At 40.4% G+C, this 20000-nt stretch overlaps 1 protein-coding gene across 3 annotated transcripts in view; it reads right to left on the bottom strand.

Moving 5' to 3' along the window:
• Nucleotides 1–20000, bottom strand: part of LOC127062561 (zinc finger protein ush) — a 136350-nt gene that overhangs the window by 38508 nt on the left and 77842 nt on the right. The window contains exon 1 of one of the 3 annotated variants that reach the window (XM_050991013.1): nucleotides 17604–18851. The exons of 1 other annotated variant lie outside the window; for it this stretch is intronic. In XM_050991013.1, the coding sequence (XP_050846970.1) occupies nucleotides 17604–17688 (85 nt within the window). In that variant the 5' untranslated portion in view covers nucleotides 17689–18851. Of the gene's footprint in view, nucleotides 1–797; nucleotides 1476–17603; nucleotides 18852–20000 lie in introns of those variants that run through there. One more of the 3 variants, XM_050991014.1, reaches the window with a different exon arrangement.

A 20000-nucleotide genomic window follows, 5' to 3' on the forward strand; every position in this document is an offset into this window, starting at 1 on the left:
TACGCATCTAGGGGAACGATGATGAAATTTCGTTTGAACGAAACGATATCTCCTGTCTCTCGATAAAGATCTACGATCTACGATCTCGTGCATCGAACCACGAGTAATCGATCGTTCTCATTTCGTTGAAATCGAGATCTCTAATCGGACATGAAATACCAAGAACAAAGGGAAGCAAACGGAAAATAATGAGGAAAAAATATCTAGTAAAAAAGAAAAAAAACTTTTTTAAATAACAGAAAAAGAAGGAAAAAGAATAAAAAGAAGAAAAAAGAAGACAATAAAATTCCTGAAGAAACGGAAAGAAAAAGGAGAGAGAGAGAGAGAGAGAGAGAGAGAGAGAGAGAGAGAGAGACAGCTAGAGATAGAGTGAGGACGTCGTGGAACGACGACGAAGCGGCGACGACAGAGGAGGAAGTGACGTCACGCGAAAGTAACGAGCCTCGCTCAGCCCCGCGATAAAGAGCTAATCGCGCGATCTTAATGAACTCCTCCCATTAACGCTCCGAGGCCGCGACCAGCGCGCGACGTTCGTCGAAACTCTCTCCCCCTCTCTCTCTCTTTCTCTCTCTGACACATACTCTCTCTTTCTCCTTCTCTCCCTCTCTTTCTAATATATATACTACTCCTGTGTGTGTGTGTATCTCTCTCTCTCTCTCTCTCTGTCTCTCCTTCTCTCACTCATTTATTTTCTCTCAACACGTAAATCGAAAAACGAGAACAATATCGAGTCGATGAAAAAGAACGTGGGAATTCTCTGAATAATCGTCGTTAACTCGTTAACTGTTGTTACTTACTAGAAATGGGAAAGGAACTCTCCGTTCGCAGTTGGCTTGCCCTCCTCAGTCGCCACAAGAGAATGCTCATGATAAAAACGAGAGAAAAGGAGAGGAAGAGAGAGAGAGAGAGAGAGAGAGAGAGAGAGAGAGAGAAGAAGGAAAAAGAGAGATCGATCACGAAAATCGAAATCTCACGAACTCTCGTATCACATGGCACTAAATCCTTTTATTGCTTTTTTTTAATTCTTTTTAATTTTTTTTTTATTTCTATCTTTTTCCTTTTCTTTTTTTTTTAAACGCACTCAAAAAACACTGCACTGGGCGATACTCGATCGAGAACGATCTCTTTGTTAGAGAGCAACATTTTTATGTATTATTCCATTTTTACTCTTCTTTTTTCTTTTTCTTCTTTTTTGTCAGCTTTAAAAAAGAAAGATAATTTCTCGACTCGGCACGCGATAAAGCCGGTTACTGACTCCCGTTCTCGATTTTTCGTCGATATTCGATAAAACTAAATCGTACGATCTCCGCTTCTTCCACCGCAGATCACGAAATTGGAACTGGCAGTATCTTCTGCGAGGCGGAATCAAACGCGCGTCCGGATAATCCGCGTATCGTTTGGCCGAACCGTTTCTACGTTCATTCCTCTCTCTCTCTCTCTCTCTCTCTCTCTCTCTCTCTCTCTCTCTCTTTCTATATATATATATATATATATATATATATATATATATATATATATTCTTCTGTTCTCCTCGCTCTTTTCCTCCTATATAAGAGCGTTATCGTCATCCGATAAGTCATCCAGCTTGATCATCATCTTATCAATCGAAAACGCACGCACGATTCTTCAGCGTCAAGAACGAACGTATTACAAAAAATTGACTAACTTAATGATTTTTTAAATCGTTCAACATAATATCGTTCGAACATAAAAATTCGATCCACTTCATTTTTCATTCTCCACGAGAGATCACAATTCGAATAATCACAATTCGCGAAACTCGTAATAGCACGATTAATCGATTATGACAATCGATGATCAATTAATTATACAAATCGCGATCGATTAAACGGATTTTTCGGCTACAATTTCTTGAAAATACGTAAAAGAAGAGAGAGAGAAAGAGGCAGGCAAGGATGGAGGGAGGGAGAGAGAGAGACAGAGAGTGAGAGAGAGAGAGAGAGAGAGAGAGAGAGAGAGAGAGAGAAGGAGAAGGAGAAGGAGGAAAAAAGAAATAAAAAACGTAGTTAGAAATAACGTGAGAAGGTGTTCGCTCTTCTAGAGAAACACTATCACTGAGTTTCGAAGCGACACAAGGACCCATGGCTACCTGTTATCACATCTCTCTTTCTCTCTCTTCCACCGCTATATATATACACATACATTCTCTTTCCCTCTCTCTTCCTCTCTTCCTCTGTCTCTTTCTCTCTTTCTCTCTCAGTCGCACATATATACGTATGCCTTCCATCTATCTCCCTCTTTGCTTGCCCTCCACCCTATCTCCCACCTTCCATCCTTCTATCTCTATTACTCGACGATAATGTCGAGTAAACATTTCCCGTAGTCATATCTTCCTTTCTCTCTCTCTCTCTCTCTCTCTCTCTCTCTCTTTCCCCTCTTTCTCTTTCTCTCCTTTTCCTTTACCTCCCAAAGAAGATAGGAAAATCCCAAAGGAAGAAGGATTACAAAAATGATTTCGTACCTAGTATTTATTTATTTATTTATTTATTTATTTATTTATTTTTCTTCTTTTCTTCTTTATACTTAATATGCATTACTTCGTAATGAAAAGATGAAAACTTAAGAATTGTATAATTTTATTGTTATTAAATGATCGAAATGGGAGAGAAACAGTGAGAATAATTATTTTACAAGAAAATTTGTTGGATTCTCTTGTCTCTCTTTCTCTATGTATATGAGTGCACCCCTCGTCACACCGATGCTACACGGAGCTTGAACTTCGCCGATAACGTGAGACGATAACGGATAACGATAACGGGTCGCGATACTCGTAACGCGCGTTACAACGAGCTTCGTGACTAATGGCGATAACGATAAGGATGATCGTAAGACACGTAGGAAACGACTGTATCTAATAACTGTGTCTCTTTGTCCTCTGTGTTCTCTCACCTCGCTTGCGTTCTAGTTTTATCGACTTCTGTTGTGTTTTGGTGCTTTTCTTTTTATTTTTTTATTTTTTTTTTAAAGATTATATTTTAAAGAAAATAAAAAAGAAATAAAAAAAAAGAATAAAGAAAAAAATAAAAAATGGAGTATTAGAAAAAATTAGAAAATTAAATTAGTTTGAAGACTGGTACTTGAAGTGCCTCGACATCGATAATTATTCGATGATGTGCCCTATCGTGTTTCCATTTGAAAATTTACTTCCTCCCCCCCCCCCTCACTCACTCACTCTGTAGTACGCGAATGTAATCCAAAGTGATTGATTCTGCGTATGCGAGACAAATCGTGTACATATATTCTGCGTGTGCGTATGCATGTGCGTGCATGCATGTGTACATGCGTGTCTGTGTATATATATATATATATATATATATATATATATATGTATAAATATATATATATTTATACATTCATGTTTGTAACGATAGAAGGGTGAAGCGTATAATGATATCGATGAATCGAATGATCGGCAGAAACGCTTAATTACCTTTCTATTTGCTCTTTCCTAACGGTATATGAAGATAGAAGGATGTATAGATATATTAGTCATAGTGTTTAGCAGTATCAAACATGCGTTTATCGTTAGAATTTTCTTCCAATACGTGCTTTTGAACGAGTATATGTACTTTACATATGTATGTATGTATGTACTTTACGTGTTCGTTTAATCAGCTACCGATTCACATTTCATCGACGACGTTACGGTTCGACGTTAAGTTGCGTCACGCCTCTAAAAGGCGTTGTGAAATACACGTACTTACATACGTAGGACAATTATCGTCTGGCCAATCGGTAATTACTCGCCGATATATTATATCTATTCAACGTAAGAGACTCTAGATTATAACGATAACGAGAAACGAGTATACTTCGAGCTCAGTCGAGTCTTTTTGCGATCCGAATCTATTTCGTTTTATCGATGAAAGAACAACCGGAGGAGGAAGGTTATTTCGTAAAGAGCATAAAAATTCATTGAAGTCGTCGGATGTTTATAATCGTTTATTTTTATAACTGATTGATGATTCTTTCGAAAAAAATACAAAAGATAGAAAAAGAGAAAAAAGGGACACAAGAGAGAGGGGAGAGAGGGGAGAGAGGGAGAAAGAGAGAGAAAGAGAAATAAAAAGATATTTCTATGCATAACTCGGAAATGTTAATCAACTTTGCAGAAGATAATCGATTAAAAAAAAGGAAAAGAAAAAAAATAAGCTACCTTTCGAAAACGACAACGGGAGAATATACCGTTGGGAAAAGTATGCGATTAATTTGTCCCAACTGACGAAAATGGACAATCAAAACAGTCAAAATGATAATCGACGAACGTAACGGATAAATATATACGTGTGCCATCTACTTGTTAATTACTATGAAATTGCCACTTATATATATATATATATATACATGTGTGTGTGTATGTATATATTTATTTATTTACTTACATATGTATACACGCATACATTGAATCATATATGTAGACGTTTGCAACAATGACGTAATACATGCAATACATTTCGCTTTATCACAATACGACATTATCGGAAAACAGCGTTATCATGATTCTTACCGCAAATAATACTTTTTACAGACTATTGCAAGTAAATAATAATCGAATATTCAAGGAATCATAGCACGAGCGTACTCTTTTTCTATTTCGATATTTCTTTTAAATCGAGCAAAAAAGAAAAAAGAAAAAAAGAAAAAACAGGAAAAAGAAAAAAGAAAAAAATATTTGCCAACCAGAACGAAAAAGAAAGTGTGCGTTGCCCGGCTCAGTCATCAGTCCTTCTCTCTTTGACTCTTTCTCCTCCTTCTCCCCTTCCCGAACCCCCCCATTTATTTTTTCTCTGTCTTCCGTAGACTCACGACCAAGAAGAGTTTTGTGGCTTTTCACTGGGTGGACGGTGAAAAAGAGTCGGTGCTTTTTTATCGGTCTACGCAATTATGATTACGTCCCCCGTGGAAGTAGCGGGGTTACACTGTAGTAGGACGATTAGAGTCCGCCTCGTCAAAATGTGCGCCCCCATGGAACAAATGGTCGCCCTGTTGGAACGCTTACATCATCCCCTGGAGCTCCCGCGGAAGAGTGTGTCCAGATAGAACGTAGTGGGGGGAGACCGGAGAGAAGAAGGGAGAGATTACACAAATGAGAAATGACCATCAGGCTATCGGAGAACTTTGCTAGCGGTTTCTAGTTTCTCTCTCTCTCTCTCTCTCTCTCTCTCTCTCTTTCTCTCTCTCGTATTCCCACTCAAAGTTACGAGCTTTCCACCATAGCATCTGCCCATCTCCATAGCGAAGAATGTGATTGCCAAAGAGAAACTTCTTTTTTTCTTTTTTTTTCTTTTTTTCCCCCTTGTAATAGACCAAAAGAAAGAGAAAGAAAGAGAGAAAGAGATCGTTTAGATGGTACTCGCGAGATAGTCGTCTTTCAAAACGATTTTTCGAGATTCACATGAGATCCTACTACCATCGATGTTTCTCGAGAAGCTACTCGATTTTAGACTCGGCGAACGGAGTTTTATTATCTGTCCATCTGAACCGATGAGAGAAGGATGGAGAAGGACTATCTCAACTCGGACAACCGTTTCTCAATCCTCTCTCCTCGGAACGGAAAGGGATAGAATAAGAGAGAAAGAGGGAGTGCGGTGGTGATGGTGGTGGTGGTAATGGTGGTGATGGCGGGAAGGGGAAGGAAGGGGGAGAATCTTTACGAGACAGTGAGACCACTGTTAGATTCGTCTCCCTTTAGTCCCGCGCCCTCTCTCTCTCTCTCTCTCTCTCTCTCTCTCTCTCTCTCTCTCTCTCTCTCTCTCTCTCTTTCGTCTCGCTAGGAGGATCTTAACGAACGAGATAACGCGGCGCCAGCTACTCTCTCTCTCTCTCTCTCTCTCTCTCCTCTCTCTCTCTCTCTCTCTCTCTCTCATCCTACTAGGTACTCGAAGAGGCCAACGGTCACCGACTTTACAAAGATGATCCATCCTCCGGGTAAACCTCTCACTCTCTCTCGCGTGCGATTACGTGGAATCTCTTGTCCCTTCCTCGCCGTTTCACGCTTCGAGATACAGAAATGAATGATCTTGTTGATCCCGAAGCGAATCGATACAACGATCTGCCTACACGAAGAAATTCTTACTGAGTAAAGAGAGAGAGAGGGAGAGAGAGAGAGAGAGAGAAAAAGATAGAGACAGACAGACAGACAGATAGAGAAAGAGGGAGAGACAAAGAAAGAAAGAGAGACAAATAGACAAAGAGAGAGAGAGAGAGAGAGAGAGAGAGAGAGAGAGAGAGAGAGAGAGAGAGAGAGAGAGAGAGACAGACAAGGAAAGGAAGACAGAAAGAGAGAGATAATGTTTAATAAGAGAGAACGATTTTCTGGATTTTCATTCGCGTCAGACGACGATAATAGAGGGTGACGTAGGTCTCGCCTTCTTTTTTTCCCTTTTTTTTCTTCTTCCTTTCTTTCTTCCTCCCCTTCCTCCAAAAATCAAACCAGCCAGAAATCGGCATTGTCACCCTCCTCGAAGCTTGTCGCGGCGACTCTCGTTGAAAGACTTTGACAAATCGTCGATCACCCTCCAACGAGGATCGCTTCCTATCTCGACAAAGACGACCCCTGCTAAATCCTCCTACTTCTCCTCCCACTTTTCTTTCCTAACCGGACAGTAATCAGACTAGGTCGAGCTTCGTGCTCGATCGAAAAGATTCTTACGTTTTTTTTTCTTTTTCCTTTTCTTTCCTTTCCCTTCCTTTTTTCTCTTTCTTTTTTCCCCTACCCCTTTCCCCTCTTCCTGGTTTCCAACACTTTAGATGGAAAAAGAAGTAGAAGAAATGTATACCCAGACGAACTACACGTCGTCGGGGGTTGATCGATCTTGAAAAATCTCGATTTCGTGTTTCTCCTCGTTCGAAATCGATTTTTCGAGAGACAGAATCGTCGACCTCGAAGCCATCGGACACCATCGTCGATCTCTTTCCTTCTTCTCTCTCTTTCTTCTTCTCTCGGCCTTGGCATTTGCGAATAAATGGATCCACTGTCCCTCCGTACAGGAAGGACCGAAGAAGAAAGAGAACGGGCAAGGGGAAAAAAAGAAGTGAAATAAGAGACGAAGAAGAAGGAAGAGGAGGAGAAGGAGGAGAAGGAGGAGAAGTAGGAGTAGGAGGAGAAGGAGGGAGATAGAAGAAGCAGAAGGCAAAGCGAGGGTGAAAAGAGCAGTTCCGTGTGATAAGATAAGCCTTTTATCAGGGCCATTCCGCGATACTAGTCGCGTCGTAGCACAAAGTGAGACGCCACGAGAAAGCCAACGGAGAAAAGGTGTAATCGTCCGTACGCGTATTCGCGGTGTAACACGGGCTGCGTTTGGTCCCGAACATCGATTTGCCATTAGGCCATTAACATGGACAAGTATGTACGTCCGAAAACCAGTCGACGACGTCCGTTTCTCGTAAAATAACTAAGAAAAAAAAAAAAGAAAGAAAAAAGAATGAAAAAAGAAACGGAACAAGAATAGATCCTATTTCTATTGCGTGGGCAATAAGAAAATTCCTTTTTTTATCTACTTTTTTTCTTATCCCTTTCTAATCTTAACTAACAATAAGAATTTTTTTTTATATAAATCTACTATACATCTATCGATGGTTTTAAAAAACAATTAGAAAAAGTGATCGGTGAATAAGAGATTTTTTTACGTAATATATCTATTGACAATCATTATTTCGTTTTGAATAAATATTAAGTATTGTAAGAAAAAGTGATAAGTCTTCGAAATGATTTATTCGAACTCACAGGAATCGATTAGATTAATCTGTATTGATCGTAGCACGTGTTTAATGTATCATCTTAGAGTTACCCTCTTTGTGTAGGTAGCACGTGTCCACCCTTTCCTGACAAGAGAAGCGATTTCTGACAAGGAGGAGGTGTAGCCTTTATACAAAGGGAATCCATTAAGTTTTGCACGTGCTCCTTCCGCTTTTCTTTTCTTCGTGCACGTGAGTACCTTGAAACCGGCGAGGGTTTAAAGAATATTCAACGTCTTCGAACACGTGGCAGGACGTCTTGAAAGGGTGAAAGGAAGTAAGGATACTCGTGGGACTTGATCAAATGACGCCCGACACTCGATCATTGTGATCCGAAAGATCATTTTCTCTCTCTCTTTTTTTTTTATACATTGCATTATACTCGAGACATTATTATCTATCAAAATTATATTCCAATAGCGAACAGAATTCTAGTATTTCTTTTCCGTTTAGAGGTATTAAACGTTCTGTTTTTCTTTATTTGTATAATGTCGATATCAAATTAGTACAATTTGACATCGACATGTCAATATTTTTTCAAATTGTATCCAATTTTTTCCAGACTTGTAACTTAAGTCGCCATTATAATTACTAGATAAATACAGAGTTCCTTTCGTTGATTATACCCTTCTTCTTCTTCTTTTATTTTCTCTTTTCTCTTTCGAAAATCACTTATCGTTTTAATCGTCGTTGAATACGAAGAAATTGGCATTTCAATCGAGAAGGATGAATCATTTGAAATTTTATCTCTTGAATCGTTTGATTGACGTGCGCCTAATTTTTAGATTTATTGAAAGATGAGTGTTCGGAAATTCTCAAGTGTTCGGAAAGAGAAGGACAGAAAGAAAGAAATGGGAAGTGAGAGAGTGAAGAAGAAAGAGAAAGAGAAAGAGAAAGAGAAAGAGAGAGAGAGAGATGACGATTGAGTGGCCGTCGATCAAAGTTTTGCGCTAGAAAGTTTTACATTAGTCCGCTTGTCGGAAGTGACGATTGAACCAAACGAGTTTTGCGCGAATGGAGGAATCTCTGTCTCTGTCTGTCTCTCCCTCCCCTCCTTCTCTCTCTTCTCATCTCCTTTAAATGAACTGTCGCATTCGACGAGGTTGTGACGATGCGAGCTGCCCACGAAGAGGGAAAAAGAGCTTTAATCGCAAATTGACTCGTCGTCACCAATAAAAATTCAATAACTCTTTTTCTCTCTCTCTCTCTCTCTCTCTTCCCTCCCCCTTTTCTCTCTTTTTCTATCTATCTCTCTTCTCGAATCACCGAGTGGTATTGTTGAAAACTTCGAAACCTTTTAGCAACTCATCCTACCCCTTCCCGATTTTATTTGTTTGCTTTTTCCACTAACATTCGCTGCAAAAAAAAAAAGAAAAGAAAAGAGAAAAAAAATAGTGAAAAAAGAAAAAGGACTACTCGATTCTATCGCAAATTGGCAACCCAGAGTCAATCCTGTTGTTTCACTTCTTTCTCTTCACTTTTTTCTCTCTGTCTCTCTGGTCTCTCGTAGACGATCTCCTATTTACGTTTTATACTAACGATTATTGACAACGAATACTAATGATCACGCCGAAGACAATAAGGCATTGTGTAATTGAATCGAAATGCATAGAAGATGTTCAGAGAGAAGTGAAAGTATCGTAATTCGTGAAAGACACCATTAATCGTAGAAAACACAGGGACGACGATTCTTATCTCTCTCTCTCTCTCTCTCTCTCTCTCTCTCTCTCTCTGTCCCTATCTCCATCTATCTCCTTCTCTCTCTTTCTCACACATAGAGAATTCTTTGGGGCGCGTGGTTTATTAGATTCGAATTCATTAAGTTTGCGCAGTATTATACGATCCTTAAGTCTCCGACGTTAGGATCGGTGACTATTCGAACGGTAAAGGTTAACATCGAGTGAAACTAACGTCTAGTTTATATGGACGTACCCTCCATATATATGCATATGCATGCACGGCCATTAGTGGAGATAGCGCTAAAGAAGACATCGATGCGGGCGATACCAAACTTGATATGAGACGAGAAATTAAATAAAAGTATTCATTTTATTCGTTGTTCTTTCTCAACGTAAGTAAATAACGTGGATAAAAATAAGGTGAAGAGGAGATGATTAAAAAGAAAGAAGAAAAGAAATAATTTATATATTTTTTCAAATGTTCCTCGTGTAATTTTTATAACGAAATGTTATAATAAGATATAAAAATAATATAAACTTATATGATTCAAACGTGATCAAATAATTTCCACGCAAAAATAAGAATATGAGTAAGAAATTATTTAAAACGTTCTGTTTATTATCCAACATTTCTAATATTGGTCTTAAAACGGAAAGTTATAGAAAAAAAAAAAAAAAAACATAAAAGGTAGATGAAGTTATATGATTTAAACGTGATCAAATAATTTCCGGGCAAAGATTTCATGAGAAGAAGAATAGTACGAGTAAGAAATAATTCAACGTCCTGTTTATTCTCCAACGCTTGTCGCATGAATCTTAACGAAAAGTGATATACCCAACCGATGATAATAAAAAAGAAAAGGAGGAAAGGAAAAAAATAAAGATAAACGATACGATATATAGAAAGAGACAGACTGAGGAGGACCTTTTCTTCAGGCAACAGTCGCGACAGAGACTTAATCCTCCTTTCGGGTCGAGATTTCACGAACGTTAATGAGATTCCGAATGTCAAAACTCAAAGTGAAGCCATCCCAATGTAGAAACACGGGCACACACACGACGGCCACGAAATAACGGATCGTGTAGATTAGATCGTGCTGATAAAAGCGCGTCCGTTGGCGAGAAGTAGCAGCCACAGCATTCGAGAATAAGAGAGGAAGAGAGAAAGAGAACGAAAGAAGAATAAAAGAGAGAAAGAAAGACAGAAAGGTATACCTGGTCGTATCACCTTCTTTCCTTTTCTCTCTCTCTCTCTCTTTCTCTCTATCTCTCTCTTTTTCTCCCTTTCTCTCTTTCTCCCTGTTTTTCTCTGTTTATCTCTCGTGACTTATCCTTCGAGCACGGAACGAAGGAGCAGGATGGAAGGTGGGTAGAAAGAGAAAGAATGAGAAAGAGAGAGAGAGAGAGAGAGAGAGAGAGAGGACGCGGGGAAAGAGAAAAGATAAAGAGAGGACTAAAGAGCAGAGATTAGCGCTAATGCACCATCGGGAGAATGGGATGGGATGGGGGCGAGGTCCATCGTATCTCTCATATTTCAGACCCCCGTGACGTCGTGCGAGATACCGAATCATTCCCACATAGAGTCGACGGTATTTTTAGCTTCTCTCTCTCTCTCTCTCATTCCCTTTCTCTTTCCCTCTCTCTCTCTCTCCGTCTCTCCCCCCTCCCTCCCTCTCTTTCGTTCTCGCGAGATAACCGTTAAGAAAAATATCGACAGTCAATCGTTCGTTAATACGAGTCGCGTAAGGATTTGTCAAGGACACTTTTTTATCAGTCCCAAAAATCATCGCTCTTTCCACGGCGGGAAAATAACTGTGCCGCCGATTAGAATTGAAATTCGTAAGCGACGATACGAGATAATTTAACGTCCCATTGACTGATGACGCACGTTCGCGTAATCGAATGATAACGCGACCGTTCGAGAGCACTATATTTCTGTCATTCGGAGTCAGAAAATTTGAGTATCAAAAAAAAGGAAAAGAAAACAAAAAGTTAAATATTGAAATACGTCATATAATCAGTATCATTTACGATTAAATATTTACGATTAAATGTGTGTGTGTGTGTGTGTGTAGTACTATAAAAATTTTCTGGTATATATGGGTAGATACATAGTAAATGTTTAAAGAATTATATATAAATAGCAAGTGCATAACAAGATCGGAACCTTTAGATAAGTATTGTCTAAATGTTGCTAACTTCTCTCTCCCTTCACCCCCTTCTCTCTCTATCTCTCTCTCTATCGTTTCCTATCTCTTTCTCTCCCTGTAATACAGTTCATCGCGAAGTCAATGAGTTCGAAGACGATAATGTTACTTCTCGAGGAATTCGAAGGTATCTATGGTTTGAGGCTGATCGAAGAACCGTCAGGAAATCCTTTCGAACGTGAAACGCAAATTCCTATGAAGCGTCTTAATGAAAGAAAAAAAAAAGAGAAAAGAAAAAGAAAAAAGAACAAGTAAAAAAGAAGAAAAGAAACAGAAAACAAATAAATTAGATGGAAAGAGAGACACTGTATTATCTCGCGAGCGTTAACAGTCGTAAGATCGTTTTGGTATCAAATTTTGATATTTCTTCTTGAGGAAGAGGTAAAAGAAAACGAAAAAGAAGAAGAAGAAAACGAAGAAGAAAATGAAGAAAAAGAAGAAAGCGATGAAGAAGAAAATGATGGAAAAACGATGAAAAAAACAAAAGTGAAAACAAAAAAGAAAAAGAAGAAGAAGTAAACGAGAATAAAAACGAAAACGAAGCAGAAGAAGAAGATAAGAGATGGAAGGGGGAAGGAATTCCCAGAGATTTCGTCGAAGCAAGAGGAATCAACCATCGAACTCACGGTTTCGACGAAACTCGCGCAGAGAGACGTCATTGCGTCTACGTTGCTGGTGAGAACGAGATGGAAAGAGGAGGAAAGAAGAAAGGTTAGAGAGAAGGAGATACGTATAGGAAGAGAAAGAGAGAGAGAGAGAGAAAGAGAAAGAGAGAGAGAGAAAGAGAGAGAGAGCAAGAGAGAGTTTGACAGATCTTCATAAAGGCACACACAACTGTGCCGTGGCGATAAGGGAATCGGGAGCAGGCATCTCTCGTCTCTCCCTCTCTCTCTTTCTCATTCTCTCTCTCGTAGTAGCTCGACCCCCGTTTTCCGGGCGCGTACCGAGCCAGTCCAGAGGGCCAGGATGGGGCCAAGAGGGTGGTCGACGAAGGGGGAGGGTGTCAGGGGGAGGATGGTGTAGGAGGGAGGGGGAGGGAGAGGGCGACAGAAGCCCAGGCACTCAGTCAGTACGCTGCTATCATTTTTCCACACGAGTGGGCGGCGCCGTCCGTGGTTCCTACCTTGCTACTACTCACGCTACTCTCTTCCTACTACTACCTCTCTCTTTCTCTCTCTCTCTCTCTCTCTCTCTCTCTCTCTCTCTCTCTCTCTCTCTCTCTCTCTCTCTCTCTCTCTCTCTCTATCTATCTATCTCCTGTTTCCTCCTCCTTTACCAGGTGACTCCCTCTCGCTCGAATTGCGAGAGATGGCAAGACACGTCTCGTTCGTTCGTTCGTTCGTTCGTTCGTTCGTTCGTTCGTTCGTTCGTTCGTTCGTTCGCTCGTCCGTCCGTTCGTCCGTCCGTCCGTCCTACCTCGAAACTTCCTTTCTCTCAGCATTTTGACGAAGAAGAGAGAAAGAGAGAGAAAGAGGAAGAGAAAGAGAAAGAGAAAGGAACACGATGACGTGAATATGGCCATTGAATTCGTTAAGATAGGTCAGCTTGCTGTAGACGTCCGTATTCTTTTTTTTATTCTCTTTCAGTCTCTTACTCTTTTTTATAAAATTTTTATTATTCCTACATTCCCGATCATTCGTATCTATTTGTACTTATCGTTAACTATACTTATGAGAAATATCATTGAATTTCGTTGGTTCGTTCGTGCGAATTAATAAAACACATGGTGGCTTTGTCGAGCTCATCGATTCACGCCAGTCTCTCTCATCGCCATTACAAATCGTTCGGACCGTCTAACGGCAGTGTTCGTGCCGATGATAGAACGCGCCCACGCTAAAAAGGAGCTCTGTTCTATGACGATAAGGAGCAGGGCGATTCCTTAGGATGAATTCTCTTGGTATCGTTGAAGAACGAGCCGTTTTCTCACGAGAGATTCTCTTTTTCTTTATTTCACTCTTCTACGATATAATCGATATGATTACTTACATATTTTTACGTCGATGAGATATCCGTTTTTTTCTCCTCTCCTTTTTTCCTGTTTTCTTTTTCTTTTATTTTATTTCTTTTCTTTTCATTTTTTTTATTATTATTTCTCTCTTTCCGTATCAAGTGAACTTACCTGTAACATAAAGTAGAAAAAAAAAAGATTTAATTATCGTAGGTCTGTCGTGTTTCGTAATATGCAAAGTATAAATGTGATATAAAGAATCGTCGATCTTCTCGACACGAACGTGAGCGTCCTTGATAAATTGTAGAATTATTTCTCGAAGAGAATAAGAGGGAGATGAAGATAGATAGAGAGAAAGAGAGAGAGGAAGAGAGAGAAAGAGATTATTTTCGTGTCTTTCTTCGCGAATTCGAGTCACGCGCCCTATCGGAAATTAGAGTCGCGTCAAGCCAAGTTGGAGGCAGTCTTTCTCCTTCTCTCTCTCTCTCTCTCTTTCATTCTCAACCCTAAAGTTACGGAATGACGAATAAGCACTCTAGCACCCATGTCGAAAAGATGCGAGCTTCCTTCCACCGACCTCTCCTCGCCTTTCGCTCGCTCTCTCTCTGTCTCTTTCTCTCTCTTTTAGTTATGCGATTCACATCGTTGACTTTACCACGATTCGCGTCATGACCGCTTTCCGTACCCGCATAATTCGAAAATGTTCACGTCGAAGAGGGCAATGACACAACCGGTCTAGAAAACAGAAAAGTATCTCATTGATACTCTGAGAATACATCGAAAAAGATAAATTTATCACTTCGTTTGATTCTTCATACAAAAAAAAAAAAGAAAAAAGAAAAACCGTATCATACATCCGTAATGTATTAAAATTTCCTTTTAATTTCATTTATTCCGCGTTCGTTCGACAAATTACGTGATTTAATTAATAAAATATGCATCTACGTCGGACCCACTTCCGTTCTTTCGTAAGTTTCTTCTTCTTGAGGCGGTTAAAGGGAAGAGGAAGAAAAAAAAGAAAAAAGGAGAGAAAAGGAAAAGAAGAAGTAGGATGAAGAAAGAAAGGGGTTGAGAAAAAAGAACTAAAAGAATAAGAAAAATAAGGAAAGAAAGAAAGAAAGTAGGAAAGAAAGAAAAAATAAAGAAAAAAGACGGGGAGGGTAGGTGGATGATAAAGAACGAGACGAGAGGTTAGAGAGCAAAGAAAAAAGAAAAAAAGAAAGAGGAGAGAGAGGAAAAAGAAGGAAGAGAAAGGGTAGATCGTGGTTTGCGAGTAAAGGAATAGAAGAAAAGAGTAAGCGAGAGAGAAGGAGGAGGGAGAGGAGAAAGAGAAAAAAAGTGCTGGCGTCGGCCGGATGAATTTCCAGGCACGGATCGACAATAATTGTCTGAATCAAACGTTCTTCTCTCTCTCTCTCTCCCCCCTCTCTTCTTTTCGGTCCGTTCGTCGCTCTGTCCACATCCATCGAGATGTACTGGATGAGAAAAGAGAAGAGAAGAGAAAAGAAGAGGATAGAAGAGGAGGAATAAGAGTAGGAGGAGAAGTAGGAGGAAGAGGAGGAGTACGCGAGAAGGGATCGCAAAGGGCGCTGAAAGGTGGGAGGGTAGGTGGGGTTGGTTTGAAAACGAACGAAAGACAAAGGAGCATCCCGTTCGCGAATCGCACAGTCCGTGCCGAGGCATGGCGTATCTACATCCCCCGGTGGCTCTCGGTTGCACGGCTTTTCTATTCATAAAGTCCCTTACATTCTCTTTCCCTCTCTCTCTCTCTCTCTTTCTCATATATACGTATACATATATACTTTTATATATATATATACACATATATATAGAGACACATAGAGACAGATACGCGCAAAACGGCACTCAAAACCTCAAGAGAGAGAGAGAGAGAGAGAGAGAGAGAGAGAGAGAAACTACGATTATTACCGATACATCCACCACTCACTCGACATGCATCATCCTCCTTTTCATTCCGTTATACTTCGCCACGTACCGACGAGATTAGCGTGTCAAGCTCGCTGGCACGAAGAGAGAGGGAGAGATAGAAAGAGAAAGGAAAGAGAAAGAAAGAAAGAGAGAGAGAGAGAGAGGAGAGAAAGGGAGAAATGCATCTCGCTCACTTACTGGAGGAAACGACGATGGGGAAGAGAACGTATTGTCGCAACCGACGATTTGCACGCGTGCGCCTTTTTCTCGAACGGTCTACACGATCGTGTCTATAAATGTCTCTCTAGCATCGTCTACGATCGAACAACCCACGAGACCCCTCTTCTCGATTGTTCTCCTTTTTTTTCTTTTCGTTCTCTTATTCTTTTTCTTTTTCCTTTTCCTTTTCCTTTTCCTTTTTCTTCCACCCTTCTTCTTCCGTGTCAGCTTGATTATTTAAGAGATTTTACATTACGTAGTAGTTTATTTCTTCTTTTGAAAAAAGAAAAAGAAAAAGAAACAAACAATACGCAACAACGTAGTACGAAGGTAACGGAAATATTTGTGCGGTCTTTCTTTCACATACCTAAAATCTTTTCATTTACTATCTTCTATCTCTCTCTTCTCTTCTCTTCTTCTCTTTTACTTTTCTCTTCTTTCTCCTTTTTTGTTCTCTTCTTGTATTTGTTTTTATAGTTATTAAATCACGATTTCGTTTCCACGTTGGAATGGAAACGAGAGTGAATTGAGGGCTTAGATTACGTTAGGATAGGTAAAGTTGGGAAAAACGTTTGGCTCTGTAAGGGAGGGAAATCGTCGTAACGAGCATTACGTTTTACCAACTGCATGCATGAGGAGGAGCAAAGGAGAAGGGGAAGATAGTTGTAGAAGGTGGGAGTAAAAAGATTTACGATTTCACCGTGAACGAAGAAGGCTTTTCCCCGAGACGGCAGCAACGGCGGCTGCAGTGCGAGAGAGCTCAACGCTACCGTTACCCATCCGTTTTTGGAATCGTGCTGGTGGACTCGAGCTGGATGCCCTTAAACGCTCGTCGGCAGCCCCTTTTCCTATCTCTAGATCGCGATACGCGCCCACACGCGCGAATCCACTCGCACTCGCTCGCACTCACCGTTTCTTCCTTTACCGGATGCATCTCTCTCTCTCTCTCTCTCTCTCTCTCTCTCTCTCTCTTCCCCCCTCTCTCTCCCCTCTCCCCCCCTCTCTCTTTTTCCTCCGCAAGACGATCTTTTCGCACGATTGTATTCCATTCTCCTAACGTTAAACAAGCGTCGAATAGGTGGTGAACACTTAAATCTCAACTTAAATCGATGTAAAAGAAAATTAAATAAAATTAAAAAAATCTAACGGAATTATCAGCTTCAGATCCGGACGTTTTCTTTATTTCTTTTTTTTTTTGTTTTTATCGAGAAAAAAAGAGAAAGATAAAAGGAAAGGAAAGAAAGGGAAAAGAAAGAAGGAAAGAAGGAAAGGAAGAAAGAAAGAAAGAAAGAAATAAGAGAGAAAAATGTTAAAGAGAGTGGGCTTACTACAACGAAAGCCAAGATGCAAATCTACTTGTGTTGTTGCCTGAATTTCTCCGAAGGAGGAGAGTAAAATCTCGCGGCGTCGATCGACTCGCCGTGATCGCGAGACTCTCGAGGCCATGATCGATTTATCTTGATATCCGTGGCTCGTCGTGAGCGAGAAGGAAAGAGAACTCCTATCTCTACCTTTCTCTCTCTCTCTCTCTCTCTTTCTCTCTTCTTCTCTCTTGCTTCGTAAACTGGATGGAAAAGGAGAGCGAGAGAAAGAGGGAGAAGAGATTTGCACGAGATCGAGAGATAAGTCGAGTGTTCGCGCGTAGGAGTCGATAGAAGATCCTCGAAAGAGAAACAGAGAGAAAGAGAGAGAAGAGAGAGAGGGAGAGAGAGACAGGCAGACAGATAGAAAGAGAAAGAGAGAGAAACAGATATAAGAAACGAAAAAAATTTATCGCGTCTTAAATTATGATTTACAGTTATCTAGGAGCATAGTGATAGCGTTCGAACGTTTTACCTCTTGGGCTCTAACGTACTTACCTACCTATAGAAGGAAGAAGTGGTGAATGGAGAAAGCTGTCGAAGTGCCCAACGATCGCGATGGATCGAACGATTTCACGACTTCGCATCACGTTTTCTCAAACAGCGTTGATACAACCCAGAAGATAATATAGTTTGTACGATTGGTACTCTTCGTTTAAAACTGGCGCGGTGACGAACTGGCATTGGGATAACTAAATCGACTAAGAAGACGATTAAGAAGAATTCGTTTTATATATATGTTCGTCCTGTGTTTATGTCATTCGAAAAAAAAAAGAAAAACGTAAGAAACCGGATCGTACGAAGCTGTTGTAAAGGATCAGAGGGATTTTAATGAAAATCGTAAGTTTTAAACGATCGATTAAGACGATCGTCCAAAGAGGATTCGTTTCGGAAAGCAAACGATTATACTCGACGGATATCTTTGACGGCTTGAGACTGGCTGTCCAGTATAAATAAGATTAAAATCTATAACTCGTGCGTCCATTAAGATCTTAAACGTTGCCCGTATCGCTTTTCACGGAGTGCTCGTAACTACATTTATCCGTTCATGTTTTCTGTGCACACAAGCGAACAAATACCATATAATTATCGCACGAATACTCAACCAAACAGCAGTTGCGGCAGTGGTGGCAGTGGTGGTGGCACACCATTTGCGAAGGAATAAAATATTTACCCGTCCGTCCGAACTGCCGCGGTAGAAAAACTTTTACGATTCCACCCGACGGCGGTTAATTCTTCCCGATTATAAATTACATTGTTCATCTGCCGAGCAATCTCTCTTTTTATAATCTTCCGGAACGCGGTGAGAAGCAAGAGAGAGAAAGAGAGGGAGAGAGAGAGAGAAAGGTGGAGTAGTAAGGTAGGAAGGGGAAGGACGATTAAACGTCAGGTTACGGCCCCAGGGTTGGGAAACTTTTTAAATACTTTCAAAGTCTCCCGGAAGAATGACAAATTGGACGAAATGTTGCTGGAGAAAAGGAGGAGGGTGAAAGTATCGCGACCACCCCTCAACCCCTCCCTGGCCCCTTTCCCCTGCCAGCTTTCTTTCCTGGACGACCTATTAATTCGGGTCTCTAGCGTCCACGTTAAAACTCCTGCGCTATATTCCCTTCTCCCCTCTCTCGTCAATCCTTCTTCATCGAGAGAGAGAGAGAGAGGGGGGAGAGGGAGAGAAAAGAAAAAAGGAGAGGGGGAAGAGTAATTTAGAACAAAACGCGATAAGCTCTCCAATTTCTTTATACGTGAATTACATGGAAAGTGTAAGGAAAAAAAAAAAAAAGAAAAAATTAAATCATCAAGAAGTTCATCCCCCTTTTATCTTTATAATTGTTTAAATGAGATTTAGAATAGTCTATGAAAATCTGACTAGAGCGAAGGATCGGGGAAAAAACGTTAGAAAAGAATTCTATGGGACTTTATAAACGACGCTGCTTTTATGAAAGTTGCGGGAAAACAGTAGATAGGCATTATATCGCCAACGCGTTCGGTAACGTATACAAACACTTGTAAAGAATGACAGAGAGAGAGAGAGAGAGAGAGAGAGAGAGAGAGAGAGAGAGAGAGAGAGAGAGAGAGAGAGAGAGAGAGAGAGAGAGAGAGAGAAGAGGAAGAGAAAGAGAGGAAGAGAAAGAGAGAAAGAGAAAGAGAGATTTGGAGAAAGCGATTAAAGTTACATGCTCGCGACTACTAGCGAAGAAGGGGGATTGTTCCAAAGTTGGGCGCAGAAATCCATTATGAGAGACGAGAAAGAGAGAGATTCATTAGGGGCGATAATAATGAAATGAACGTCTGCCTCTGTCTACCAGTTGGTTCCACTCTATAAAAGCCTAACTCGTCTTGATTATGGTAACATTTTCTTATGAATGATTCTTAAATAATTATTTATTTTAATAATACCAATTCATAATTCGTTGTTTTAATATTCCGTTCGAGTATCCACACGTCGAAAGTTTTATACCTCATATGTAAGATTCATACATGATCGAATCAAATTTCAAACTGCGAATGGGGATCACGATGTTCATCGTACCGTACTCAACGAGTTCCGGCTCGAGTCTAACGAGTCGACGAAAGAAACGTATCTTCAAGCGAGCATTTTGTCTCCCAATACGATCTTAATGAAGTCCTCGCACGGTTTCGCGAGAGCGCGAGGCCGTGAAACTCCCGATCGTATATCTCTCTCTCTCTCTCTCTCTCTCTCTCTCTTTCTCTCTCTCTCCCCCCTCCCCCCTCTCTCTCTCCTTTCTTCATTCCATTTAATTCCATACGTTACAACGTACATGCAAGGACATCGAAATTATCGATCAAACTACCCAAGGGAATATCGTTATCCCGAAATGTTAACCGTCGACCTTCGAATTTCCGACGAATTTCTTTCTTTTGTTTTTATTTATTTATT

Source organism: Vespula vulgaris, chromosome 3 (assembly GCF_905475345.1).
Source record: "Vespula vulgaris chromosome 3, iyVesVulg1.1, whole genome shotgun sequence".
NCBI lineage: Eukaryota > Metazoa > Arthropoda > Insecta > Hymenoptera > Vespidae > Vespula > Vespula vulgaris.